The sequence below is a fragment of the Lontra canadensis genome, unplaced genomic scaffold, assembly GCF_010015895.1.
Source record: "Lontra canadensis isolate GAN:19392208 unplaced genomic scaffold, GSC_riverotter_1.0 scaffold3, whole genome shotgun sequence".
Lineage (NCBI taxonomy): Eukaryota > Metazoa > Chordata > Mammalia > Carnivora > Mustelidae > Lontra > Lontra canadensis.
The window spans coordinates 41,783,324-41,808,855 of record NW_022630997.1 but is presented as its reverse complement, the minus strand read 5'-3'; the positions used below and the strand labels follow the sequence as shown (position 1 = coordinate 41,808,855).

The following is a 25,532-nucleotide window of genomic DNA, read 5'->3' as shown; positions in this document are numbered from 1 at the left end:
CAGACTAGGTAAAATTTACATAAAGCGTAGTAGTTAGTAAGGATGGGTTCTATGGAGAAAAATGAAGACTTGGAGGATGAGCAATGCTGTCACTTGGGAAGGTGTTTGTGATTTAAGGTAAGGTGAGCAGGGGGTGCCTCACCAAAGTGACTTCTGAGTGAAGATCTGAAGGAGGTGAGGGCTGAGCCATGAGGGAAAAGCATTCCCGGTAGAGGGAACAGTGAGAGCCCGAGGCAGAAGCTTGTTTGAAGAGCAGGCAAGAGTACATGCTAGAGGCCGGTTGAGGGTATAGTACATAATCAGGGGTGGGTTTTTTGGGTTCTTTTTCATGCTCCCCCTAACCTCCCAGTGATGCGACAAGTACAGGGATCCCGGCCGCAGGCAGGGGGACCTGCAGCCCGCGCCTAGCTTGGGCTGGTTTTGAAGGAAGGGCCGCCTCTGGGATGACAAGTAATGGAGAGTTTCTCTTTCCTTGCAGGCCACAGAGATGCTGGTTCACAATGCCCAGAACCTTATGCAGTCTGTGAAGGAGACCGTTCGAGAAGCAGAAGCTGCTTCAATCAAAATTCGAACAGATGCTGGATTTACACTACGCTGGGTTAGAAAGACTCCCTGGTACCAGTAGGCAGCTAGTCAAACCTGGTTGGCACAGAAACCCCTACTAACTAGAATGAAATGATCTGAGTCCCAGAAGATGCCGTGAATTGCTAGGGGGTTATTGGCCACATCCTGGCCTGACATAACAGAAAGGAATGGGGCCTCTTCACTTTAGAAACCATTTATACTCTTGTCATGGACACTTTGAAATGTTTCTCCGTATAAAGCCTGTATTCTCCAACACAGTTATACTCGTGCACACTCTATCCCAATAGGAAGGCTGGGTTTCTAGCCCATGGACTTCACACAAGCTCAGAAGCCAAGACTGAACACCCTGCTCCGCCCTCGTTCCCTAGGGGACAGTTCCTCTTCTGCTTCCTTTTCTCTTCCCCCTCCCCTCCAGTCCTCCCCACCAGGGTCCCAAGACCCAGGCCCAGGCAAGTTAGTTAAGAAGGAAATCACTGTGCCTCCAAAATTTGTTTTGGCTTTCCGTGTTGCTCCTGACCCTGGCTGTGCTATCTGGGTCCTTTTCAGAAGTGAGCTTTGCTGCTACAAGGGAAGATGGCCTCTGGGGAGCCCCAGCGCATGGGGCCTGGATTCACCTCTTGCCCTTCCCCAGGTTAATCCTTCTCACTTCCCACAGTGCAAAACCAAATTTCACTCTCAGGAGGAAGTCACAGAATCACACGATTCTGTCTTTACCTTGCCCCTGAGCAACGTCTGTGCTAGGGAAGCTTCCTGTCCTATATCCCGCCTTGGCCTGTGAAGGTAGCCATCCCACACACTGTGTGTCCTGGTGCTCTCTGCCGCCGGAGGGGCAGAGTAGCCGGGCGAGGCCCTGCCCTTCTTCCCGGCATGGCCACTCTCAGGCGCCTCATGCTTTGTCACTGCCTGCAGAGATCTGTGCTGAGGCCTTATCATTCATTCTTAGCTCTTGCTGTTCTTTCTGAGCTGTAATGCTGCATTTAGTTTTTAACCAAATCATGTCCCCAATCCTGGCTTTTGTATTCTTCCCTCATACCCTTCCTAAACAAGATTTTAAAGATGTGTGTTTGTTCATTGTGATTTTGAAAGATCCTTTTTGTCCTTTGGAAACTCACCTAAGAACCGGTGCTTGCCGCCCAGGAATGTTTAATAGAAAGGCAATCCTGTCTGAAGGGCACTTCCTATCTAAGGGACGTTGGGACTTGCCGTCTGGAACTTTGGCACCATTGGGGATGAATCAGTGGGAAACAGTGCTCAATATATTCCTACCTCCCTTAACCAAGTCCCTGGTACCCCCTCCTCCCTGCCCAGTACAAATGCTCATGAGTAATGGATAGAATATTTAATTATTACCTTAGTTTCCTGTTAGCAAAGTGAGAGAGAAGAATTTTTCCTTTTCTGCATTGTCACTGCTGTCTAAGCATTGCCCAGCACGTGAAATCCTACTTCTTCCCAAAGCCAGAACTGGATGAGTAAAGGAGTAAGAACTGTTGCCTGAATGTCCTTTCTTCTCACTTCCAATGTGTGTTAAATCCCAACATCTACTGTGTAAAACTTGTCTTCAGTTGGTACTGTACACTCAGGCTTCCTCTATTTTCTTTTAACTGATGAATATTATTTTCAAGGCCCTCAGTATATTTGTATAGTTGCTTACCTGATATAAATGCAATATCAATGCCTTTAAAGTATGAATCTATGCCAAAGATCACCTTTTGTTTTATGAAAGATTACTTAGAGGAAATAAGAAAAATCATGTCTGCTCTCCAGGTTCTTCCAGTGTTTTGAGACACTGGTTTACACTTTATGCCGATGTGCTTTTCTCTAATATCAGTGCTCAAGACACAGTGAAACAAATTAAAAAAAAAAAAAAATCCCTGAAGACTGATTAGAGACATCATCACAAAAAACTACAATTTATAAGCTAGGATTTGTTATATGCAAATATTTTCTGCCTCTTCTTTTGTTCTGTTTAAAACAATAAAGTGCATTTGTATAAATAATGCTTTAAATGATGGGTATATTATTTTAGCAGAAACATTTAGCTCAGCTTTCTCCTTTGTTTTGAAAAATAGCCAGTGAAACTAATCTTCAGGATCTCGAAACCAAAGAGGTTTATTTTTGCATGTGTTGAACTGCATGAACAGCATACAGTACCGTATAGCAGCAGTGTACTTACCTAACAAGGGTCTGCGTACTGAAGCCCAGCTTTGGGGATTTTACACCAGGAGGAGGTGACAGGCGTGAACAAGAGGAGGAAAACACCAGATGTGGATCATTCTCTGGCTCAAGTAGTCTGTCGTCATCTCAAACACCCCCAGCTAGTCGTGGGGACCGTCACCCCGACAGGGCCGCAGCTGTTACGTGTACAAGAATACCACGGGTCTGTTGCTTTTATATTTCAAAGCCCAAGGTAGAACGATAGGGCTGTCAGAGATCCACCAGGACTAGAAGGCCGAGCTAGCTTTGGGGACACATTCCTCTTGCTTGAGGAAGCACAGACCAAAAGTAGGAGTAGGTACTTGGGATTAGAAGGGACACATCACTGTTGTTGCCTGATTTTCTGGATCTGAAAGGGGATCATTAAAGAGAGCGAGCTGCGGACTACATTTATTCTGATTTAGAAGTGTTGCTCACCAGAGAGGCAAGATTCCAGACTGCTGGAGTTCAAGAAAAATGTCCAAGGCTACGGAATGAGCTCGGCAGTATCTGAAAACAAATTCTGGTCTCATTTTTGTTACTCACCATATGTTCATGGGTGCCACCTTCCTGCTGCATTATATTTTTTAGTCGTTTTCTGAAATCAGAGGACTCTAAGAACAGTGAAGACCAGCATCTTCCAAGGGTTGTTCTATTGTACTTTAGGGATGAACCCATCACATGAATTCTCTCTGAATGATGGTAACTTCCTTATGCAGAAAATGAGCATCTTCATTTGCTCTTAGGAGATCTCCTTTAAGAATTTATAAAAAGGGGCCATTCTGAGATTAGCTGGATTCTGTGTCTGAAAAATATTCTGCTACTACTAAGTATTCCTGGATCTTTGTTATTAGTAGGTGGTGGTGGTGGTGGTGATAGGGAAAGTAACTTTGATCACTTGCTGCTCAGTCTCTGGTCAGAGGGTGATGCTCAGAGAAAGTATCTGTGGCTGCTGACACACTGAGGTGAAGAGAGGAGCACTTGCAAGTGCTTTGCAGCAACCATTACACCTTATGTGATGATACAGAACAGAATCCGGTCACAGCCTGCTGTGACGCTGACGCATGCCCATCTGAGAACGCTCAATCAACAGTCAAGCTAAAAAATCAACTTGTTGCTTTCACCTTTTTATTGACAGTATAGCCAGATTAGAGAAAGGATTTGCTGGATTCAAATTAATAAATACAATAATTTAATTGTAAAAGGAAACAGTCTACTTGGAAGATATAGCAGTAATTGCTGGAGACAACGGACTCTTGGCATATAATCTGCTTTTTTATATATAAGAGAAGGTAGCACAAAAAGAAAATTGGACAGTCCAGATATACATGGTTGAGATTAGGGATTCTGCGGAGAGAAAAGCAAATGTACTGATTGTCCTTTTGAGATAGGACATTAAAAGACATTAAAAATTAAAGCAATCAGACTGGGTAATTAGCCTTAGGCAAAGGAAATAGATATTTGGCAACATCTTGATTTTAGCTGCCAAGCTTATTTGGTTACCCAAGAAATTTCAAATTTGCAAAAAGTGCCATTTCCTATTAGACGAAAGGCGGGCTGGGTACCCTAGGCGGGCAAAGGTGAGAAGGCTGCTGTCTGGTGGGCTCTCTGTAGCAGTAGCGACCACTAGCCCTTGACAGCAGAATGGGATGAATTTAAGGGCCATTCTTAGCATTACATGGAAAAGGGAGTTACAAGCCAAGACGAAAGGAGAGAATGGAGTCAATCATAAGAAGAAAACAGCATAAGCAAGAACAAGTGGGAACCATGAAGAACAAGCACTTGTATCTCTCAGCCTTTCTCCATTCTTTGTGTCTAATGAGGCAAAATGACTGGGCAAGGACTTCAAAGCCAGTGAAGTTGAGTGAAAGGATACAACCCTAGACTTGACTTCCCAACCAAGATGATGGTTTTGTCAGTGTTACTGAGGATCTTGTTACTGCCTCAATATCATATACTTCCAAGTCAGTACAGTGGAGACGTTCAAACAACAAGTATGCCAAGTTTCAGGAAGGAACCTATTGGCCACTGTAGCCTTGGGAAGCACAGACTATGAAAAGAGAGCTCCCCCTTAAGACAAGGGACGCAGGTAAATTCAAGACCTTAAGAACAACAATAAAAAAGATAAAAGAGTAAAAAGAAAGTGAAGACAGTGAAGCAGGCCCATTTTCTTGCTTTTGCTGAAAGAGGGCTTGAGGCCTTTAGGCTAACAATGGTTTAAGTGGTGTAGATAAGCTTTATAAAACATGAAGGTGGCAAAGTTCACTTCGGTTTTGCTTTGATGCTTTAATTTGCTTCAAATTTCAAATGTTTGTGCTTACAATAACTTCCTAAAAGCAGAAGTAGTGTTCCCTTTTATTGCCTTAATAAAGCATTCGCCCCTTTGATACAAATGATATTGACTATACTATCTAACGGCTGAACTAGTGGCACAAAACGGAGATGGTACTTCCTGCAGCAAGGTCCCTGTAAATCAAAATCTGAGCTTTACGTAAAAATCTTATTTATAAAAAATACAAGACCAAGTACAGTGAGAATGGAGCTTGGAGCCATGGGGCTCCCTGCCTGGGCCAGTGGAAGTGGCTTTTGCTACAGTGCTTGCTTAATGGCACAAGTGAAAAGCTGAATAAGGCAAACACTTGAAGAGGCAGTTTTTTGTAAACTTCTTGGGGTGGGGGGAACTTCCTCTGTTGGGACAGATGCTGATTTGGGACGGCTAAGATCAGGTGTGACGCTGGGCTGCACTTGTGATACATCATATTACAGATGCGGACAGCTCCTGCTGAGATCAGTTCACTTGTTTTAGGGGAGAGGTTATCACTGCAGCTTTCTGCCTTTACTGTTGTTACAATGTGGAGCCTCCAGCTGAGGCCACCCCCCCACCCCCCGCCACGGAGGCAATCACCTCCAGAATCTTCCTAACTGAAAAGATAAAAAAATTAGCTAAGTCATTCAAAGTTTCCTTAGCCTAAACCTCTTCAGAACCCCACATTGATTACTAAGCAACTTCATTAGCTGTGTGTAGCTCAACAGGAATGCTTCGACTAGAATATGGATTCCCACCCACTTGGTACCTAACAGTAATAAACTATAATGACACTAGGAAAACAAAGAGATCTTGAGGAATTTTGGCCTCTTCTCATGTTCTCACTTGGAACTTTCCAGCTTTCGTGACATATTTGACTCCTTTAAATGGCTTATATTTCTCCCCATACATGTCCAAGCGGTTTACTTTTAAGCCTGTGTCAAAAAGAACAGGTAAGGAAAGGAACAAATTATTTTCCTGGCCACAGCAACCAACAATTACTTGTTTAGCAATGAACACTACCCAGTAAATCTGACATTAACCCAGTGTCCCTTCTACCATTTGGAAGCAATCTCCCTTCTACTATTCATGTGTTACAGCTCTGTGGGGGGATGTTTTTAGTTTAGATTCCCATGTGGGCCAGGAAGGTCTTTGAAGGATAGTCCTTCCTGTGAGTATGAATGACTCCTTCCTTCGTGCTTGGATGAGGAGGTTCTGGTGGAAGAAAGCTGTGTGAAATAAGGAGCTCTGCAAAATCATCGTACCTGAGAGGATGGCCCCACAGCCCAGGGTGGCAGGCAAACAAGCTGTTGTTCTTTCTAAAGAGGGAACGCTCCTACCCTTTGAAGCTCCTGAGAGCTGACCTCAGCAGAACTCAGTTCACTCTTAAACACAAGTCAAAACTTGTCCTTACCAGAAATAGCAAGCTGCTGGATCTTGAACTGTATGTTGAGACTTGGATTCTCTTCTGGCTTGGGTGCTCCAGACTGTAAATTTACCAGTCCTTTAAGACTTGGGAGCTTCTGAGGAGTAATTTTTCCCACATCCCATGTTAGTACCTTAAAAAGACATAAAAAACAAATACAATCTGAACCATTTACTAAGCACAAATGTTCAAAGGCACTATAAACTTCTGTACAGAATGAAGTACAGTGTCTTGGAAACAAGAGACCTGGATCTTCATGGGATTTTATCACAAGTCAGTTCTGTGACTCCGAATGGCAAGGGCAGAGAACCAACATTTGTAGAGCATCTACTTACTTCTGGTTATAGCACTGCGCTTAGTACTATTCATACGTTATCTCTAAGAGGCCTGTGATGTAGCTTTTGTCGTCTTCTTACAAAGAAACCGAGGCTCAGTGGTCAAATGACTTGCTCAAGGTCACACAGCTAGTTTAGAGGCAAGGTTGGGATTTGAACCTGATCTGATTTCAAATGTTCTTTCTACTATACCACCTTCACTGTAAGTCTCTGGGCCTCAGTTTACTCTGCTGTAACATGAGAAAATGCAACCGAAATTGGTGTTTTTTAAACTTTTTAGCTTTCTTTGGTCAAGTAAAATCTTCAGTGCGGAAGCTCAGTACGAGTCAGGAAAGTGCAACTATTACAGTTGAAGCCAAGGTGATGGGCCAGGGATCTGGAGCTTTGCCTTCATTTCTCAGCCCTGGGTAATCTCTGGGGAGATTCTTCAAATCCTTAGGACAGGATTAGACAATCTTTAACATTCAATGATTTTATTTAAAAATACGCCTTTTGGGGCGCCTGGGTGGCTCAGTGGGTTAAGCCGCTGCCTTTGGCTCAGGTCATGATCTCAGGGTCCTGGGATCGAGCCCCGCATCGGGCTCTCTGCTCAGCAGGGAGCCTGCTTCCTCCTCTCTCTCTGCCTGCCTCTCTGCCTGCTTGTGATCTCTCTGTCAAATAAATAAAATCTTAAAAAAAAAAAAAATACGCCTTTTCACTTAGCAGGCAGTTCCACGTCTCTGCGGTTGAAAACAATCATACTTTTTACCCAAGCAGAAAGCTGAGAGGAAACCATCTTTTACAATTTCTCTGAAAACCTGTTGCTAGAGGCACATTTATTTTATATGGTGAGAAGAGGCTTTCCTAGCCAGCATCCCCTATGGAAGAGTATGAACAGTTCTTTTAAATTAAAACGAAAGTTCGTAATGATCAATTACTACAGAAAATTTAACAATTAAGAGACTACAATACTAACTTCTTATATCCAGATACTGTTTTTCTCTTTCTATAAAGGTTTTTACATCTTCCTCAGCGAGTATGTCTCTAGATTACCAGTGGATGAGGAAAGGCACACTCTGAAGGATAACAGAAGGAGTCTTACTTTTCGGTTCATCTCAGCAGCAGATGCGGGATTCCCTCCGCAGCCAGGGGTGAGAGCACAGCACAGTATGCTCTCCAGGTCTTGTTAGGAACTTTAAACCCTTCCTTCCACCCTCCCTGCCATCATAAAATAAAGACTGCAGAAACATTTGCTCACTCTTGATTAGAGGGAGCTGTACCTTGGTAACTGGATCAAATGTATAGCTGCCTTGTGTTGGCGTCAGGTTCATATTCAGCACAACTTTTGGCATGTGAACTGTTACCGTGATTCCTTCAATAGTTTTCCCCATATTCTGCTTTGGTCCAATCGTAATATCAAATCTACCGCAAGAACTGTTCTCCTTAAAGCTGATGCTGTGTTTCACATACACCGGTATTGCCACTAGACTGAAATGAGAAAGACAGACACGACCACAAACATAATTAATGGTGTGAGACAGCTCTTGAGGGAACTGGAAACCTCAGTCCAGAGTATCCTACTCTAACTCTGACTCTACTATAGGGCCATATACCCCCTAGAACTGGAGACTCAGCATTCACTGGTACTTACCAGAGGGTATGAGTACCACCACACGAGGAATCACACAATTTATGAGCAATAAGTATGCACATTAAGACAGGAATCAAGACAATATAAACAGGGGTGCCTGGGTGGCTCAGTTGTTAAGCGTTTGCCTCCGGCTGAGGTCATGATCCCAGGGTCCTAGGATCGAGCCCTGCATTAGGCTCCCTGCTCAGCGGGAAGCCTGCTTCTCCCTCTCACACTCCCCCTGCTTGTGTTCCCTCTCTTGCTGTGTCTCTGTCAAATAAATAAAAAATCTTAAAAAAAGAGATAGTATAAACAACTAGGGCAAATAGCCCTCGTTTGAAGAAATTAAGATCCCACAGAAAAGATAATTTTAAATTATCCTAAATAAAATAGTCCCTATGTGGCTAGAGTCAAGAAATAATTCCTCTGCTTTTGAGTCCCATCTGATATTACCCAAATACCTTCTGATATTTTCAAGGGACAAACCATTTCCAACCCATAATGCCAATTCATTTAAACCTTAGTACACAAAAGGGTGACCTGAAGCCAGTTAGTTGGGAGATAGCCTAGAGAGCTGGAGCTCCTTCTGTCGGCTCTGAAGTCTACAGACCACACGGGTTCCAGGTTTTGCATAGCTAATGCAAAGTCAAAAATGCTTGCTTGTTCTCAGGTATATGTTTTACTAGTCTCTTTTACTACTAATTTATATTCTCATATTTAAGGTATACTGATTATTTTAGATACGTATTTTCACCAGTTCTTCCTAGGTTTCCTGGTGAGCCATGGCTAACGGGGGCAGTGATGAATTCAAGTATCCAACTGTCAGAATGAAAAAGGTAAGGTCACCCATCACACAGATACATGATAGCAGATTTCTAGCTGATGCATCAACATACTTTTGTGAGCTGACACGATATGATATGAGCCGGAAATTTCCATCTGGAGGAATGAAGGACAAAACTCTTTCAGATTCCCAGCGCTTAAACCGGATGCAGGGGTGGAAGCTGACATCATCTAGAAGCCGTGGGTTCTGCCAGGAAAACAAGACGGCAATATTCACAGAATGCATGGAATATGGCAACTCTACTTAGATATTTGAGAAATTAAATACTCCCTAAGGATAAAACAGTGATGTTAAGAGTTTGTTACTATGACCACAGTAACATAAACTTAATGGTTTCATAAGGCTTTCAAATATATCTATTTTTTTAAGGATTTATTTGAGAGAAAGAGAGAATGCGTGTGTGAGGGGGGAGGGAGAGGGAGGGAGAGAGAAAATCCTCAAGCGCACTCCCCACCAAGCATGTAGCCTGATGTGAAGCTCGATCCCAGGACCCTGAGATCATGACCTGAGCCAGAATCAAGAGCTGGCTGCCTAACTGACTGAGCCACCCAGGAGCCCCACAGTTATTTTATATGTGGGACAGGACAAGTTAGCATCAGAACTCCATTCTTTTTTCTTAGTAGTGTATCATGCTGAGTCTAAAATAATGCAAAAGATCAATGACCTTTCATACCAGCAAAGCAAATAATAATTCAGTAAGTGAGACTACAGATTTGTGAAGGCCAGCCAGCTATTTAAGCCTCTTCTAACACACCTAGGAGACCTCTCCTCAGCCTTCTATAAGGGCCATGCTCATTACCTAAGCCACTGTCTTGGGAAGCTGGCTAAGAATATTTCTGAGATAGGTGGTGCCTGGGTGGCTCAGTCAGTTGAGTGGTTGATTCTTGATTTTGGCTCACGTCATGATCTCAGGATTGTGAGATCAAGCCCCACGTCAGGCTCTTGGCTCAGCATGGAGTCTGCTTGAGACTCTCTCTTTTTTTCCCCCTCGACCCTTCCCTCTGCTCACGCTCAAGTGTGTGCTCTTTATCTCTCTCTCTCAATAAATCAATCTTAGAATATTTCTGAGATAATCCTTATAATCTAAGATACAAACATCTCTCAGTATTTATCATTTCATTTAGTACTTCATATATAGTAGGCATGCAAAGAGCTACGTGACAGGAGAACAAAACTTACCATGAAAGAAAGAGAAAGGTCAGGCATTCCAGATAGCTTAATGCAAGCATCAATGACCCCCTGAATTTCTGCAAAGACTGTAGATCCTGAAGAAAGAAAGAAAGTGGTAACGTCACTGGACTCTGAGTCTTGATTAGAGAAATCACTGTATCTGAAGTAATGGAGACACCTTCTGGGTGTCAGACATAATGAAACTTACACATCTACTAACAAGTTAGTGGATAGGGGATCCATTACATTGGTTATGACAGCTTGTTCACTAAGTACCACGGCCCACATCTAACTCTGGTAGGACTGTGGTAATTCTAAGGAATGTCAAAACTGCCTCTATCTTTGTGGAGTCAACCTTGTAAGACTGCTGGATATGAAATTAAAATATTTTGGGGGTGCCTGGGTGGCTCAGTCAGTTAAGTCTTTGACTCTTGGTTTCAGCTCAGGTCATGATCTCAGGGTCATGAGATCGAGCCCTGCTTTGGGCTCCATGCTGGGTGCTTAAGATTCTCTCTCTCTCCATCTGCCTCTGGCCCTCTCCCCCAACTCTTTCCCTCTTAGAAAAAAAAAAGTGTTTGAAGTTAAAATATTTTTTGAGGAATTTAAAAATAAGGAAAATTTCTCATTGAAATGGACTAAGCTGTTAACTTTTAAGAAATAGGAGCCCTTATTCCATAATAGTACAGCTATTACTCTTTATGATGGAATTTTATAATGAAAAGGGTACCCACTGAAGAAAAGATACTGGCTATTAATTCACGATAGCTCATTTTCATACACCAACTAGCTATGTGACCTTAAGCAGATTACTAAACCCTTCTGAGCCTCAGTTTCCTTAGGTATAAAATGTGAGGGTTGGACTAGATGTTTTTAATAAAATTTTATGGTTCTAATACAGTACTGCTGTTTTGTCTGGGGTCTTTATTTCAAATACTGCATATACAGTGGTAGCGAAAGTATGGTGCATGGCAGATAAACAATAAATGCTGAAAAAATGGGAAGAGGGAGAGGCATACAGGGTAATAGCTAGTTTAAAGTGAGGCAGCATGAGATCTGATTTACAAAGGTTTGGCAGATCTCAGCTAGTGGTTATGAAAATTATATGTAACCTCTGGGCAAAATAAACAGATTTTTAAGCCATTAGGAAATGAATGCCTTTCTGCTGAAACCATACTACCAAGGGATTTCAATTTTCTATTCAGCGTATGTCAGCTCAACTGTTTTCCCAAATAAGACCACATGCATGCAATTACCTGATTTATCTATAATTGCATCTATTTCTTCAACGACATCAAAATAGGCTTCATTGTTTGTGTACTTTACCCCTGCCCGGCGCCATGGGATGTTGGACAGCTGCCCAGTGGGGAGTGTGTCCCCAACATTACTACTGCCTAGAAAGCCGGAAAAAGAGAAAGCCAAGGTAATGCATAAAATTGTGATCCGGAAAGCTATTAACAGAGGTGCCTGTCTGGCTCAGTTGGTAGAGTGTGCGACCTGTGACCTGTGGATCATGAGTTTTAGCTCCACATTGCGTGTATAGTTTACTTTAAAAATAAAAAAAGAAAAGCAATTAACAGGAAAAAAAAAAAAAGAATACTATAGCTGCTTCTTTAATGTCTGGGTTTTTCTTCATTGAAGTAGTGGATAGTTTCCAGAACTCTTGGAGATATAGCCATACCAATATGATCAAATTTCGAGAAGACAGAAATAGGCCACGTGGTCCTCTATGTGCCAAACCAGGTTAAATTCATTTACTTATCTTTCGCTTCCTGTGTGTTAACAGTAACCTAACCTAATTCCAGTGGCTCAACAACAAATCTCGTCCTGCTGCCACTGATGAAGAAAAGAGGCTAGTTGTTTTAAAACCTGCCGATCAAATGTCTCCACTGAGAACACAGAGTGCTAAGTAGGCCCTTTGGTATTCCCCTTAAATTCTACATGACATGCTGCCACGCAGGCCTCAGTGGAGTAACTGGATGAAGAACACACTCTGGCCTTTCCCCATTTTAAGGTCAGCACACCCATATGGCTGCAATATGGCTAATGTTTAATATCTGGCTAATTTACTGGTAAATTGACATATGTCTGAAAATAAGTCTGGTTGTCCAAAACATAACCTTGAACTGTGACATATTTAACATTTTGGTTAATTTACATTTCCAACTCAAAAGTAGTACATGCTTAGTAATAATACATGGAAAGTTCAGAAAAGGCTAAAAAGAATCTAGCTTCCCATTACCAAAATACAACTACCATTAACATTTTGGTATATTTCTTTAAACATTTCCCTCATAAATAAGTTGCATTTATTTTTTTCTCTTTTGATAAGTTTGCTTTTTTCCCGACTGCACCTTAAAATAGAGTTGTAATCATACTGTATATATAACTTTACAGTCTAATTATGATGGTGTTTGTTTCTCCAAACCTTTAGCTTCTCAGAATTTTCTAAAAGCACTGCTTTCACCTTCCTGTTCAAACTTACAATGTTTCCACACTGGCTTTATGATAAAAACTAAATATTTAGCCTACTATTCAAGAACTTCCTCAACTTAACTCTTAAGTTTTAGATCTCATTACTCAGCTAAAAAAACAGCTCTGTTCCTGCTAAATGAATTCATACAATTCAATGTTTTTCATTTTGTATGTGTTTTTTCTCATATAGTTCCATCTACAAAATGCTTTTATTCCTCCCGCTCTCCCTAAATTCTGCTGATTCTCTAGGGCCCTGCACTTGGGCCAAGCACCACAATTCATTCACCGAACCATTCTCTTTAATTCCATGCACTGCCTTAATAACCTATATATTTTCATTCTATATTTTAGTAACTATGAAATACATGTTTATTTTAGAAATTAGAAAGTATAAAGCAAAAAAAAAAAGACAGTATGTAGTTCCTTAGTTTTCATTATTGAAAACATCTTAGAATTTTTTTGTCTGTATGAATATTTATGTGTAATTAAGAGAAATTTTTATAGTTTTGTAGAGTTTTTGGTAAATTTTTTTTTCACTTAGTACTATATTATGTGTACTTTCCAGTGGCACTGTATTGTTCATAAAGTATGGAATTGCCTTTTATAATCTTATATTATTTACATACTTTAATTTTTTTCCCCAGTCTCCCATCCAGAGTGTAACTTTTAGGCACATACACTCCATCTCATCTTTCCTTGAATTTCTCCCAGTGCTCAGCCTTATAGAGAAGATGAATAACGCATTTTCAGAGGCCTCTCTTGCCCTATTTTTTAGGTCAATAGACTTGGAGAGGGGTTTAAAATGGCAGAAAGTGTAGCTGGTGTGGCATGTAACATCTGACAGTAATCCTTCTCTAGAAGTCTTCAATACTCTCAAAAAATACTGTCATCTGGACGTACCTAATTTCTAGCTATACTCAAAAAGCAAACAAAGATTAGAAATTTGTAACACAAGTACAAGGCCCACAATGCATGAAATCTCACAAATAGATTAATTTCCTATCTCTTTTTGGCTTAATAAATCTTCTACATGTATAAAACAAAGACTTGGAGGAGATAATATGTCCTCTGTGGTAGAGAGTCTTAAATTTTCTATTTCCTAGTAATTTGGGGGGTAGCAACAGTTTTATACTGGGTAGCCAGTTTTATAATGCTATTTATTAATTTTTATTTTTCTCCCAGCTTGTATTGAGAGACCACTGACATATAACATGGTGTTAAGTTTAAGGTGTACAACATGTTGATATGATACACTTATACACTATAATGATTACCGAGGACAGTGTTAGTTAACACCTTCATCACATTACATAAACTAATACTAATTTAAATAGTAAATTGGCAGTCTATAAATAGACTAGATGTTCTAAGTAGCCTCACATATAGGCTTCCCTTTTATAGCTTCACTATATTGGCTTCCTTAGGATTAGCTGGGAAAATTTATTCAGTCATATTATTTAGTGTTAAGTAATGGTAATAATGCTTTTGTGGTCTTTAATAAAAGAGTAATAATCAAGTTTTCTTTATCATTTAAGATCTCGTTTACTCATGAAAAGAAATACACATTCATTTTAACAATACCACTAACTTTAACTCTGACCAAACTTGACTACCTTAGTATCTGCAAGATCATAAGCAACAAGGAGTTGTTTATAAAGTTTTAATTGCTCAGTTCCGAATGCAGCATGTTTTCACCTTACCTGTAATAGAGTTGACGACAGAACGGAGAATTGTTGGTGGTTTAATCAGTTCTTTCAAAATATTAGACTCAGTAGCCAGTGGAAATCCATTGTCTAACATTTCTTCCAAGAGCTCATATACAATGACCACATTATCCTTAATTGCAGCTTCCGAACACTCACCAAAGTAGTCCTTAACAAAATGTACATAATATTGCACAATGGAACACATGAAGAAAGGCTTTCTAAACACTCTGTTCAGAAGGATAAACTTACAGAGGCATAATTCACTGATTAAGATGTTGAAAATATGCCAGAGTGAAAAAAACTCTATAGTTCTAGTCCTCAATATTTTCTCAATATTTTTAGACTGAATTCCTATTACATAATAATCCAGAGAGGACTTTGAAACATTAAACTAGGATGTGAACTATAAACTTAATTTGCCTGATTAGATACCCCCCAAAACACAGGTATGTTTTCAATTATTTGGTACACTTAGCAAGATAATAAAATGTAAATATTAGAAGATTACATAACCAATAAAAATCCTGGGACCATTCAAGGAACTGTATGTAGAGGGCTTTACAGTTTCCTGATGACTTAATCTGTAATACATATAAATATGGTTTCCATGACCATGAGATTACTGGGTTCTACTGAAACAGTGAATGGAGTAGCCATGTGCACTGCTGTGTACCCTACAAAAAAAGGGTTCATGAATTTATGCTTAGTTGAAAAGAAGAGAGAGACAGAAGACACATCAAAAGCTGGATTATTAAAGAATATGATTAGGTGTCCCACCCCCAACTAACTTGAGTAATTTAAGTTCAAAAGAGTTGATGAATAACCAACCTGAAAAGTGTCGGCAACTCGATGTAGGAACTCAATTACAAAGAGAGGGGGCACTTCAGTCTGTATGACAGACACAAAGAAGAGTTTGTCCCTGTATATACTGATGAGGTAGTGATGAGGTGTTGAAATGACAGGTGGTACATTTTCAACATCAGCAGCTTTCTCTTGAGCTTCAAAGAAATAATCACAGACAGACTGGCTCACAACACTCTTCCAGTGCTTCTCCAGAAATATGTCACCGGAACAGTTTATGAGAAATAGACTGTGGATCATTTTCTGGGGGGAAAAAAGTTTAAATTTAGTGTACATCAAAAAGTATCCTTGTATTATTCTGACACCAAAACCAGAGAAAGGCGTCAGAAGAAACTACAGACCAATATATATCACTTAAGAATAACTGTAAAAATCCTTGACAAAATACTAACAAACTGAATCCAGCACCATATAAAGATTATACACCAATGGGATTTATTCCAAGAATGGAAGATTGGTTCAACATATGAAAATCAATCAATAGAACATACAATCTACACAAAAGACAAAAAAAAATGATTTCAAAACATGCAGGAAAATCATTTGATAAAATCTAGCACCTGTTTACAAGAAAAACAAACTAGAAAAAGAAATATCCTAACCTCAAGAGAACAGAGCATCTGTGAAAATCCCATAACTAACATCATATTTAATGACTACAGATTAAAAGCTTTCCCCTTATTATCAAGAATAAACAATGGTGTTCACGCTCATCATTTTTATTCAGTATAGTACTAGAGATTCTAGCCAGGGCAATCAGGCAAGAAAATGAAACAAAAAGCTTCCAAAATGGAAAGGAAGAAATAAAACTACCCCAATTTGCAGATGTTAAAATCTTCGTCTATGTAAAGTCCTAAGGAACACACACACACACACACACACTCACACACACTCACATGCACAAAATCATAGCTAATAAACAGATTCAGTAAGGTTGCAGGATACAAGATTAATACTTTTAAAAACCAATGGTATTTCTACACATTAGCAATAAATAATCTGAAAATGAAATTGAGAAAACAATTCCAATTACAAGAGCATCAAGAAGATCAAAATATTTAGGACTAAATGTAACACAAGAGCAAGTACATTGAATAGTATTAGAGCATCATTAATATAGAACAGTACAGAGCATTATTAGTATACATTGAGTAGTACAGAACATCACTGAAAGAAATTAGAAATTAAAAATATCTAAAACATGGGAAGACATTTCACATTCATGGATTAGAAAACTTAATATTGTTAAGATAGCAATATCCTCCAAATTGGCTTAAGAGTCAATGTAATCCCTACTATAATGCCAGCTGCCCCCCCCCTTTTTTTTTTTTTTTGTGGAAACTAACAGGATGGTCCTAAAATTCATATGGAAATGAAAGAGACCAAGGATAGCCACACCAATCTTGAAAAAAAATCTGGAGGACTTATACTTCCAGATTTCAAAACCTGCTACTACAAATGTACTATGTGATACTGGCAGAACAGTCATACAGATCAATGGAATAGAATGGAGAATTCTGAAATTAACATTTATACATATATGGTCATTGATTTTTGATAAAATTACCAAGACCATTCAGTGGGAGAGAGAATAGTCTTTTAGCAAATGGTGCTGGGACAACTAGATTCCCACATGCTAAAGAACGAATGTGGACCTCTACTTATGTCATATACAAAAATTAACTCAAGATGTATCAAGACCTAAATATAGGAGCTGAAACTATTAAAAACTCTTAGAAAAAAGGTATCTATTAAGTTCTTATGGCTTTGGATTAGATAATTTTTTAAGATGACACCAAAAGCACAAGCAACAAAAGAAGAAACAGATAACCTGGACTTGTATCAGAATTTAAAACTTTTGTATTCTGAAGGGCATTATCAAGAAAATAAAAAGACTCCCACAGAATGAGAGAATAATTGCAAACACATATTTTATAAGGGACTACTATCCAGAATATAAAGAGAACACTTAATAAAAGGACAACACAATACAAAAAATGGGCAAAGAATTTCAAAACATTATTCCAAAGAAGATATACACACAAATGATCAATAAGCACAAGGAAAGGTGCTCAACATCTTTTCAAATGTAAATCAAAATCTCAATGGGGGTAACATTTCATATCCATTAGGCTAGATATAATTAAGATGCAGACAATAACAAGTATTGACAAGAATGTGGAGAAGCTAGAACCCTTATACTTTGTTGACAGAAAAGTAAAATGGTACAGACGCTGTGGAAAACAGTGAGTTCTTCAAAAAGTTAAAGGTAAGAGTTACCAAATTACTCAGTAATTCTACTACTAGGTATAAAACTAAGAGAACTGGAAATGCATGTCCATACAAAAACTTGTATATAAACTTTCCTAGCAGCATTACTCAGAATAGTCAAAAAGTGGAGACAACTCAAATGTCTATCAACTGATGAATGGATAAATAATTTTCTAACAATGGAAGATTATTCAGCCATAAAAAGGAATGAACCATGAAAACATTATGCTTGGTAAAAGAAGCCAGACACAAAAGGTCACATACTGTATGATTTCATTTTATAAAATGTCCAGAATAAGCAAATCTACAGAGACAGAAATTAGGTTAGTAGTTGCCAGGGGTTGGGTGGGAGGGAAGAATGCGGAGTTAGTGGTTATGGGTTTGCCATTTTTTTTTAAGGTGATAAACATCTGGAATTAGAGATAATGATTGTGCAACTTTGTGAATATACTAAAAACTACTAAACGGTATGCTTTAAAATGATGAGTTCCATAGCATGTGAATTATATTTCACTTAAAAACATCCTTAATAACTGTGATACATGAATCTACTTCCAGGTGGATTAAACATAAATGTGTACAATTGTGCACCAAAAACATGTATAAAAATATACTGTTATAGCGAAAACCTGGAACTCAGATATTTATTAATAGTACAATAGAAAAATAAACTATAGTGTACTATGAAAATGAATTATTATACAGCAATGAAAACAAGCTACTGCTACATGAAGCAAATATGGACGAAACTTATGAACGCAATATTGAACAAACAAAACCAAATACAAAATGATACATACAGTATGATTCTATTTATATGACATTCTAGAACAGACAAAACTAATCTATAGTTTGAGAAATCAAATGCTATCTTTTATGGAGAGTGGGGACAGTGACTAAGAGGGGCATGGGGGATATTTCCTAAGGTGCTTGTAATGTTTTATTTCTTGATCAAGATGATAGTTACAAGTTGTATTCATTTTGTGATAATTCACTGGGTTTTACATTCTGACATGTAATTTTCTGAGTGTTAACTATATTTCAAATAAAAACTTTATTATCCTTGCAAATGGGGGACAGTAGAAAACTATTTAATTACCTTAAGGTGTTCCCTTCTTTTATGTAGATAACATCACTTACCAGGTGTTTAGCCTAGTGGTCCAGTAATTCAAAATTTTGTATTGTGTAAGTATAGTCCAACTGTAAAACATTTAAAATGAATACATACAGCTTCTCTGATGAAGATAAATCCCAAAAAGGAAAGGAAGACTTTACAGAATGGATTCATTCAGTTCAGAAAATAATGACACCAACCTGACCAGTTCTTTTGAGAGCAAGTCATTTATTTTATGAAAGCAGCTGACATTTAAGGACTATCTGGTGATGATTTCCCCTTCCTGTTTGGCACATGTTCAGAAGTTTTTACATAAATTACTAATTACTAAGTAATTACTAATTACTAAGATGTGTTTTAGTAATTACTGTATTAATAACTATGAATGCTGTTAACATTTTTACATTCTTGTTCATTAGAAACAAACAATGTTTCTTTGTTCAAAGCCATCTCTATTGAGCCAAGCAATCACTGTGCGTTGGCAGCAATAAGCCCTTAGGCTTTGGACCTACTAAATTTTTCTAGATTAATATTGAAACTTGTTAAATTTTTCTTCTTTATCTAGTCAGATGCTTTAACAGATTTGCTTTGTGTCAGCCTTATATTTCTATTTGAGTGTTAAGTAGTGTCACTAGAATACAGACTTGTGTATAGAAGCTACTGACTTTAACTATAACCTCTGTTGATATACTTTAAAAAAAAAGAAACAGGAATATCCAATGATAAGATCTGCAACTAAATTTACATTATGACACATTTTCTTAAAATAAAATCTTCATCTAAAATATGAGGTATAGCTGAAAGGAGAACACTGTAACCTACTCAGAGACTCAGATTTGAGCACTTCAAGTGAGCCAGCTATGGAATATGGTATTCTTTACAAAACTAAATTTTTAGCTCTATTCCAAGTTTTTTATTCATTAAGAATAAATAAATTAATAATATCTAAAAGGTACTGAGTACTTACTGTGGGCCAGGCACTATGCTAGGCACTTCCCTACATTATCTCACTGAATCTTCACGACTCAATGTTATAAATATTGTGCTTACCCCCCGTTTTACAGATAAGATCATGAAGTCTTAGAAATGTTAAATCAGATCAAACAATAAGTATAAGAGCTAGGGTTCAAACCCAGGTCTGGGTGAATCTTGGGCTCCTGGAGACTAATTATAAGTACATACATAATTATTAGGAACATACTCTAATGCTGCACTGTGCAACAGAATTTCCTGCAATGATGGATATGTCTTGTATCTTCTCTGTCCAATATAGTATCCACTAGTCATAGGTGGCCCCTGAACACTGACACATGGCTAATGCAATGGATGTACTGAAAAGTTTTCATTTTCACTAATTTAAATGTATGTAACTACATGTAGCTGGTGGTTACCATACAGGACTGAGCAACAAATATGCTCTTTGAGTTTATAATTTAAGAAGAGCTGAAGGATGGGCTTCTTAATGTAGTTAGAAGCCAAAATGTGTTCTAATAAATTATTTAGAGCAGACATTATATTTAAAAGAGCTGACTTAAGTTATCTTATATCTTATATCTTATTACTTAGTTACTCATCCTATAGAAGGTATAGTTCGTATGGATCTGTGGAACTTTGCTGCCACAGTATTCCCTAGAAGAGCTGCTTGTTCTTGCAGCAAGTTCTTGCAGCAAGTGACTTCACGATTCCTTTATTTTGGAGGCCAGGTTCCTATTCATCCTCTTAAACTGGTGAAAAATTCTTTCCAGAAAGTTTGCACCAAAGTTGTTTTTGTTGGCAATAGTTCTAATCTCTGAAGAATACAGCAAGTTAAACCCGCCATCTGGATTTGCTTCCTTAGGGCTCAGATGAAAGCATAACACTTGTAGCTCTCAACAGTGCTTAGCTTTAAAACCCACCTTACCCTTCTATTGTGAGAAAAGAGAGCTTGTTTCTTCTATTCCTTTATGATCAAGAGCCTAATGCATATAACAATCAAATAAATGTGACATGTGGCAGTGTAAATTAGCCTGTTTCTTTAGTTGCTTATCCTTTTAATAGCTGCAGTTACTCCTTTCATCATTCTAATAAACTTTCCGGGAAAGCTGCACACTCACTGCAACCACAACCATCTTTTTGTTTTTAGTGACTTCTGAATCAGAAAACAGAACGCTACCAGCTTATGTTAAAGCTATGTGAGAAAGTTCCATCGGAACTTTGCATCTTAAATATTTCATAAATCCTCCCTACCTGATGTTGAACGGTCAACCTGATGATTCATAAACAATGCAATTATAGTACAAATGGTCCCTGACTTACAACTTAAGACTTTTCTACTTTATAATTGTGCAAAAGTGATATGCATCCATTAGAATCCACACATTCAATTTCGAATTTTGATTTTTCTGGGAGAACGACATAATACTCTCTTGAGATGCTGGGCAGAGGCGGCCAGACGCAACTCCCAGTCAGCGACCTGATCACCAGAGTAAAACAACAAATACACTTGGAACCATTCTGTTCTTCACTTCAGTTTTCAACAAATTACACATGATATTCAACACTTAACTATAAAATAAACTTTGTGTTATGTAATTTTGCTGAACTGTGGGCTAATGTTAAGTGTCCTGAGCACAATTTAAGGTAGGCTAGGCTAAGCTATGAGGCTCAGGTCTAGGTATATTAAATGCATCTTTGACTTACAGTATTTTCAGGACATAACCTCAGCATAAGTCGAGGAAGACTGCTAATCAAAATGTCCTTGGAATAATGTCTCAAAAAGAAAATGTATTCCTTTTACATAAAACAGAACAGAGGCATAGAAGGAAGGGCCTATGGGCAAGGTAAGAGAATGAGACCAGTGAAGAATCTAGCTTCTCTGATTCTCAGACAGTATTTTGACCATTTATTCATTCAACAAGTAGTTTTATGTTTTATATATGGTAAGTAATGGGGATAGAAAGGTGAACAAAGTCTCTGAACTCAGACAGTTTAAAGTTCACCAAAGAAGGCAAACAACTTAATACAGTAAGAAGCAATTCCTATTATGATGGGGGAAATACAGTGTCCTTCAAAATTCCACAAATCTTTGAGGTGACAGAGAACACAAGTAAAGAAATCCAGTATAAATTTAGCAATTTTAGGAGGTGAAGGGAAGTGGCGAGATGAGCCTGGGAAGGAGATAAACGGAGATTGGTTGACTTAATTCTCAGTGCAGTTTTTCATGGTTTTAAGCAGGGAACTCATGAAATCCGATTTACAGTTTTAAGAGAAATTATACTGTGGAAATTGAATAACAGGACACCAGTTCAGAGATAAATTATGGTAATGGCCTGGACTACAGTATTGACAGTAGGGATGAATAAAATAAAAAGATAAGAGAACTGTTTAGGCTTGAGCAGATTAGGTGGATTTGGGGGCTGGAGATGAGAGGAAAAATGAAGCACTTAGCCCTGGTCCTGTATATTGACCCAATTCTGGATATATCTGACCCAAATGGATATATTCAAAAGACTATTAGATATGTAGGTCTAGTGCTACAAAGAGAAGCTGAGTTGGAGACACACTTAGGAATAAACATGACTTTTTATTAATGGGAATTATAGCTACAAGGAGAAAAAAAACTACAAAGAGAGAATGTACATACTAAGAAGACAGCTATGGAAAGAACTCCAACACCCGAATAGCAAGTGGGTTAAGGAAGTAGGCCTTAAAAAAAAAGCTGAGAACATGTGGGCCGAAGAGCAATAAAAAAGGGTGGGGGGTAACGATTTTTAGTAACCAACGTGTGTTAATGTGTTTCCAGAAGAATGGAATACTAAACATTTTATTTTATTTATTTATTTATTTATTTTTTTAAAGATTTTATTTATTTATTTGAGAGAGAGAGAGTGTTAATGTGTTTCCAGAAGAATGGAATACTAAACATTTTATTTTATTTATTTATTTATTTTATTTTTAAAAGATTTTATTTATTTATTTGAGAGAGAGAGAGTGAGAGAGAGAGCATGAGAGGGGAGGGTCAGAGGGAGAAGCAGACTCTCCGCTGAGCAGGGAGCCCGATGCGGGACTCGATCCCGGGACTCTGAGATCATGACCCGAGCAGAAGGCTGTTGCCTAACCAGCCGAGCCACCCAGGCGCCCAATACTAAACATTTTAAATGGCACAAAGAGGTCAAGCTACAAGAAGAATTGAACAAAAAAAGAAAAAAAAAAAAAGAACCGAAAATGTCTGTTTTTTGTTTTGTTTTTTAAATTACCTGCTGAGGGCTTTTTCAGACTCCCCTTCAATCACATCCTCCCCCATAAAATTTTAAATATTACATAATATTTATCTGTATATCTCCTTATGCACTATATATATACTGTTTTATATATAAAGGTTATGATTTTTTTCATTTTTGCACCTCACAAAGCAATTTTTGTCCCTATTGAGAATCTATGATTTAACACATAGAGGATATTGGTGATCTTAGCAAAGGTACTTTTAGTGATAGTTCAGTGGAATGCAGGAACAACACAGGCTGAAATGGGCTAAGAAATAAATAACAAAAAGTGGGAAAATCAGAGATAAGGAGAGTAGATGATATGTTCAAGAACTCTAGCTGTGAAGAGCATGAAAAGACATGAAAATAAATGGGAGTATTTCACGCAGTTAAGGAAGAATATTTCTAATTGCTGAAGGAAAGGTGTGAGTAGAAGGGGAAAGGTGGATAATGTAGGAAATAATTGAAAAAAAAAAGAAGATACTGATAGGATAAACAAGGATGGTACTGGGAGACTAAATGAAAGGATATACCTTCCTTAGTAAGGGACACTTTTCTTCTTTTTTATTTTTTAGATTTTATTTATTTGAGAGGGAGGGAGTGTGAGAGAGCACAAGCGGGGGAGAGGGAGAAGAGTGGGGAGAGGAAGAAACGGGGGTGGGGGGCTCTATGCCAGGACCCTGGGATGATGACTGGAGCTGAAGGCAGCCACTTAACTGACTGAGCCACCCAGGTACCCCTGGACACATTTCCTCTTTAAATGAAAGGGAAGAAGGTTTGTACATTTGGTTGTAGGAAGATGATTGCTTCTAATTTCTCTGTGTAACAGGTGAGATCATTTGTAGAGGGAGAGAGAATTCCTCTTCTCTATAAAAGCCACTTGCCACTCATGCATTGAGATATTATTGGGCTGCTTAAAAAATATCTATTCTGCAGGGAACTCCAATAGCATATTATGGCGAATGTTTACAAATATTGTAAAAATCCTAAGATTTAGTAAGAAAAACTAACCTTACTGCAAAGAGAGCTTTCCTACCAAAGATATGTAAATTTCAGGTAATTCCTCACTCACCTCATTCCCCAGCTTTTCCTATGGTCTCATTTGAAAGTGTCCTCCTTTCTCTCCCAAACTAATCCTTCCATTTGTAATTTTGACCCGACTCCATTCTCTCTCTTCTTGTGTCTTATCTCCCTTCCTTGAATCTTTACTCTTACACATTGGTTACTTGCTTTCTGCCCCAAAACACAATGTGCCTTGCATTCTTTAAAACAAACCCCAATCCTCTTAGGGACTTGACATCCTCAATAATCTTTTGCTTCCTGCTCCAAATGATGAAGGATTAGTTTACACTTGCAGTTTCTCCTACCAGTTACTAACTGTATTAAAGCCTAATAGCCTAACGACTTCCTAATTCTCAAATCCAGCTTCCTAGCCTCAGACTTCAACTTGCTCCTTTGGCCCTTGTAGCATTTCATGTCATTGATAACTTTCCCCAAACCAAACCAAAACAAATACTTCTTACCTTATTACGTGAAATATCACCTGATTTGGTTCTCACCTTGAAAGTTTCTTTTCGGCTTACTTCCCAGCCTTCCCCCCTGACCCCCCTTTTAATCTTTCTACCATCCACACCTAAGCCACAGTTTCAAACTGGATATATCCCAAGTTCCACAAAATTCCCTCCTCATGTAAGGTCTCCTAATTTTAATGGCACCACCTTCTTAATCATATAGGCTATAAACTTCAACTTCGGGCACAATCCAAATCCAACAAATCCAACCGGCCACAGAGCTCATTACTTTTCCATACTCCGTTTAGATTCCTGTCACCTTTCCTGAAGAACTGCAACATCCTCCTCACGGTATTTCCTACCCCAAGCTCATTCAGGGGCCACCCTCTGACAGGACATCTGTTCAGGTTAGTCAGGGGTTTTGTCTTCCAAATCAGAAGCCTGGAGCTGACGTCCAAATTGTTGGAACTCCAGCTCACCGTAGGTGACAAGATCTTTTTTCCCGCGCCGAAGCACGGAGCGGGACCCCAATAAATCTGAACCTCTTGGGCCTGGGACCGGAGACGGCCAGGCTGCAGGTGCACCTCTCCCTTCCGGTCCTGCAGGCAAGAAAGCCCGGAAGGCCGAGAGAGAGGCGCGGTCAGCATCGGAGACTCTCCCGCAGCTCAGACTAGAGTCCACAGCCCCAGCAATTCAGCCTGCTCCCCAGTTTTCGAGCTGTTCCCTGTCCGCAGTCTCCCCGCTCCCCCCACACTCACCCCGACACCTGGGCCAGCCACTGATTCGGCGCCAGGTCCACTCCGGACCCCGGCGGAGGCAGCTGAGAAGGCCGCGAGGACCCCGCAGCTGGGTTGCCCAATAGATTGCCTGTCTAACAGCTTCAAAGAAA

General features: G+C 39.1%; 2 protein-coding genes across 6 annotated transcripts in view; one reads left to right on the top strand and one right to left on the bottom strand.

Annotated features, from left to right (window-relative positions):
- Positions 1 to 1,769, top strand: part of VCL (vinculin) — a 113,715-nt gene extending 111,946 nt beyond the window's left edge. For all 4 annotated transcript variants that reach the window (XM_032839745.1, XM_032839740.1, XM_032839756.1 and 1 more), the window contains one exon: positions 479 to 1,769. In XM_032839745.1, coding sequence (XP_032695636.1) covers positions 479 to 625 — 147 coding nt within the window. In that variant the 3' untranslated portion in view covers positions 626 to 1,769. The remainder of the gene's footprint in view (positions 1 to 478) is intronic.
- A 3,270-nt stretch (positions 1,770 to 5,039) lies between these two features.
- On the bottom strand, positions 5,040 to 25,501 carry AP3M1 (adaptor related protein complex 3 subunit mu 1). 2 transcript variants are annotated; one of them, XM_032839719.1, is made up of 9 exons: positions 25,402 to 25,501; positions 15,474 to 15,749; positions 14,640 to 14,811; positions 11,721 to 11,858; positions 10,477 to 10,562; positions 9,350 to 9,483; positions 8,104 to 8,311; positions 6,498 to 6,642; positions 5,040 to 6,018 (listed from the first exon to the last, which is right to left on the bottom strand). In XM_032839719.1, exons 2-9 carry the CDS (start codon positions 15,744 to 15,746, stop codon positions 5,918 to 5,920), a joined length of 1,257 nt encoding a protein of 418 aa, XP_032695610.1. In that variant the 5' UTR covers positions 15,747 to 15,749; positions 25,402 to 25,501; the 3' UTR covers positions 5,040 to 5,917. The 2 variants fall into 2 exon arrangements, with proteins under 2 accessions (XP_032695610.1, XP_032695620.1); XM_032839729.1 differs by lacking the exon at positions 25,402 to 25,501 and adding an exon at positions 24,656 to 24,674.
- Positions 25,502 to 25,532: the final 31 nt, after the last annotated feature.

Excerpts from the sequence above, each read along its gene's own strand:
- AP3M1 (XM_032839719.1), bottom strand. The coding sequence starts at position 15,746 with ATGATCCACAGTCTATTTCTCATAAACTGTTCCGGTGACATATTTCTG. Across the intron at positions 6,643-8,103 it reads CATTTGATCCAGTTACCAAG|GTACTAACATGGGATGTGGG; the intron begins GTACAGCTCCCT and ends TGTCTTTTTAAG. Across the intron at positions 6,019-6,497 it reads CCAGCAGCTTGCTATTTCTG|GCTTAAAAGTAAACCGCTTG; the intron begins GTAAGGACAAGT and ends TTTTTGACACAG.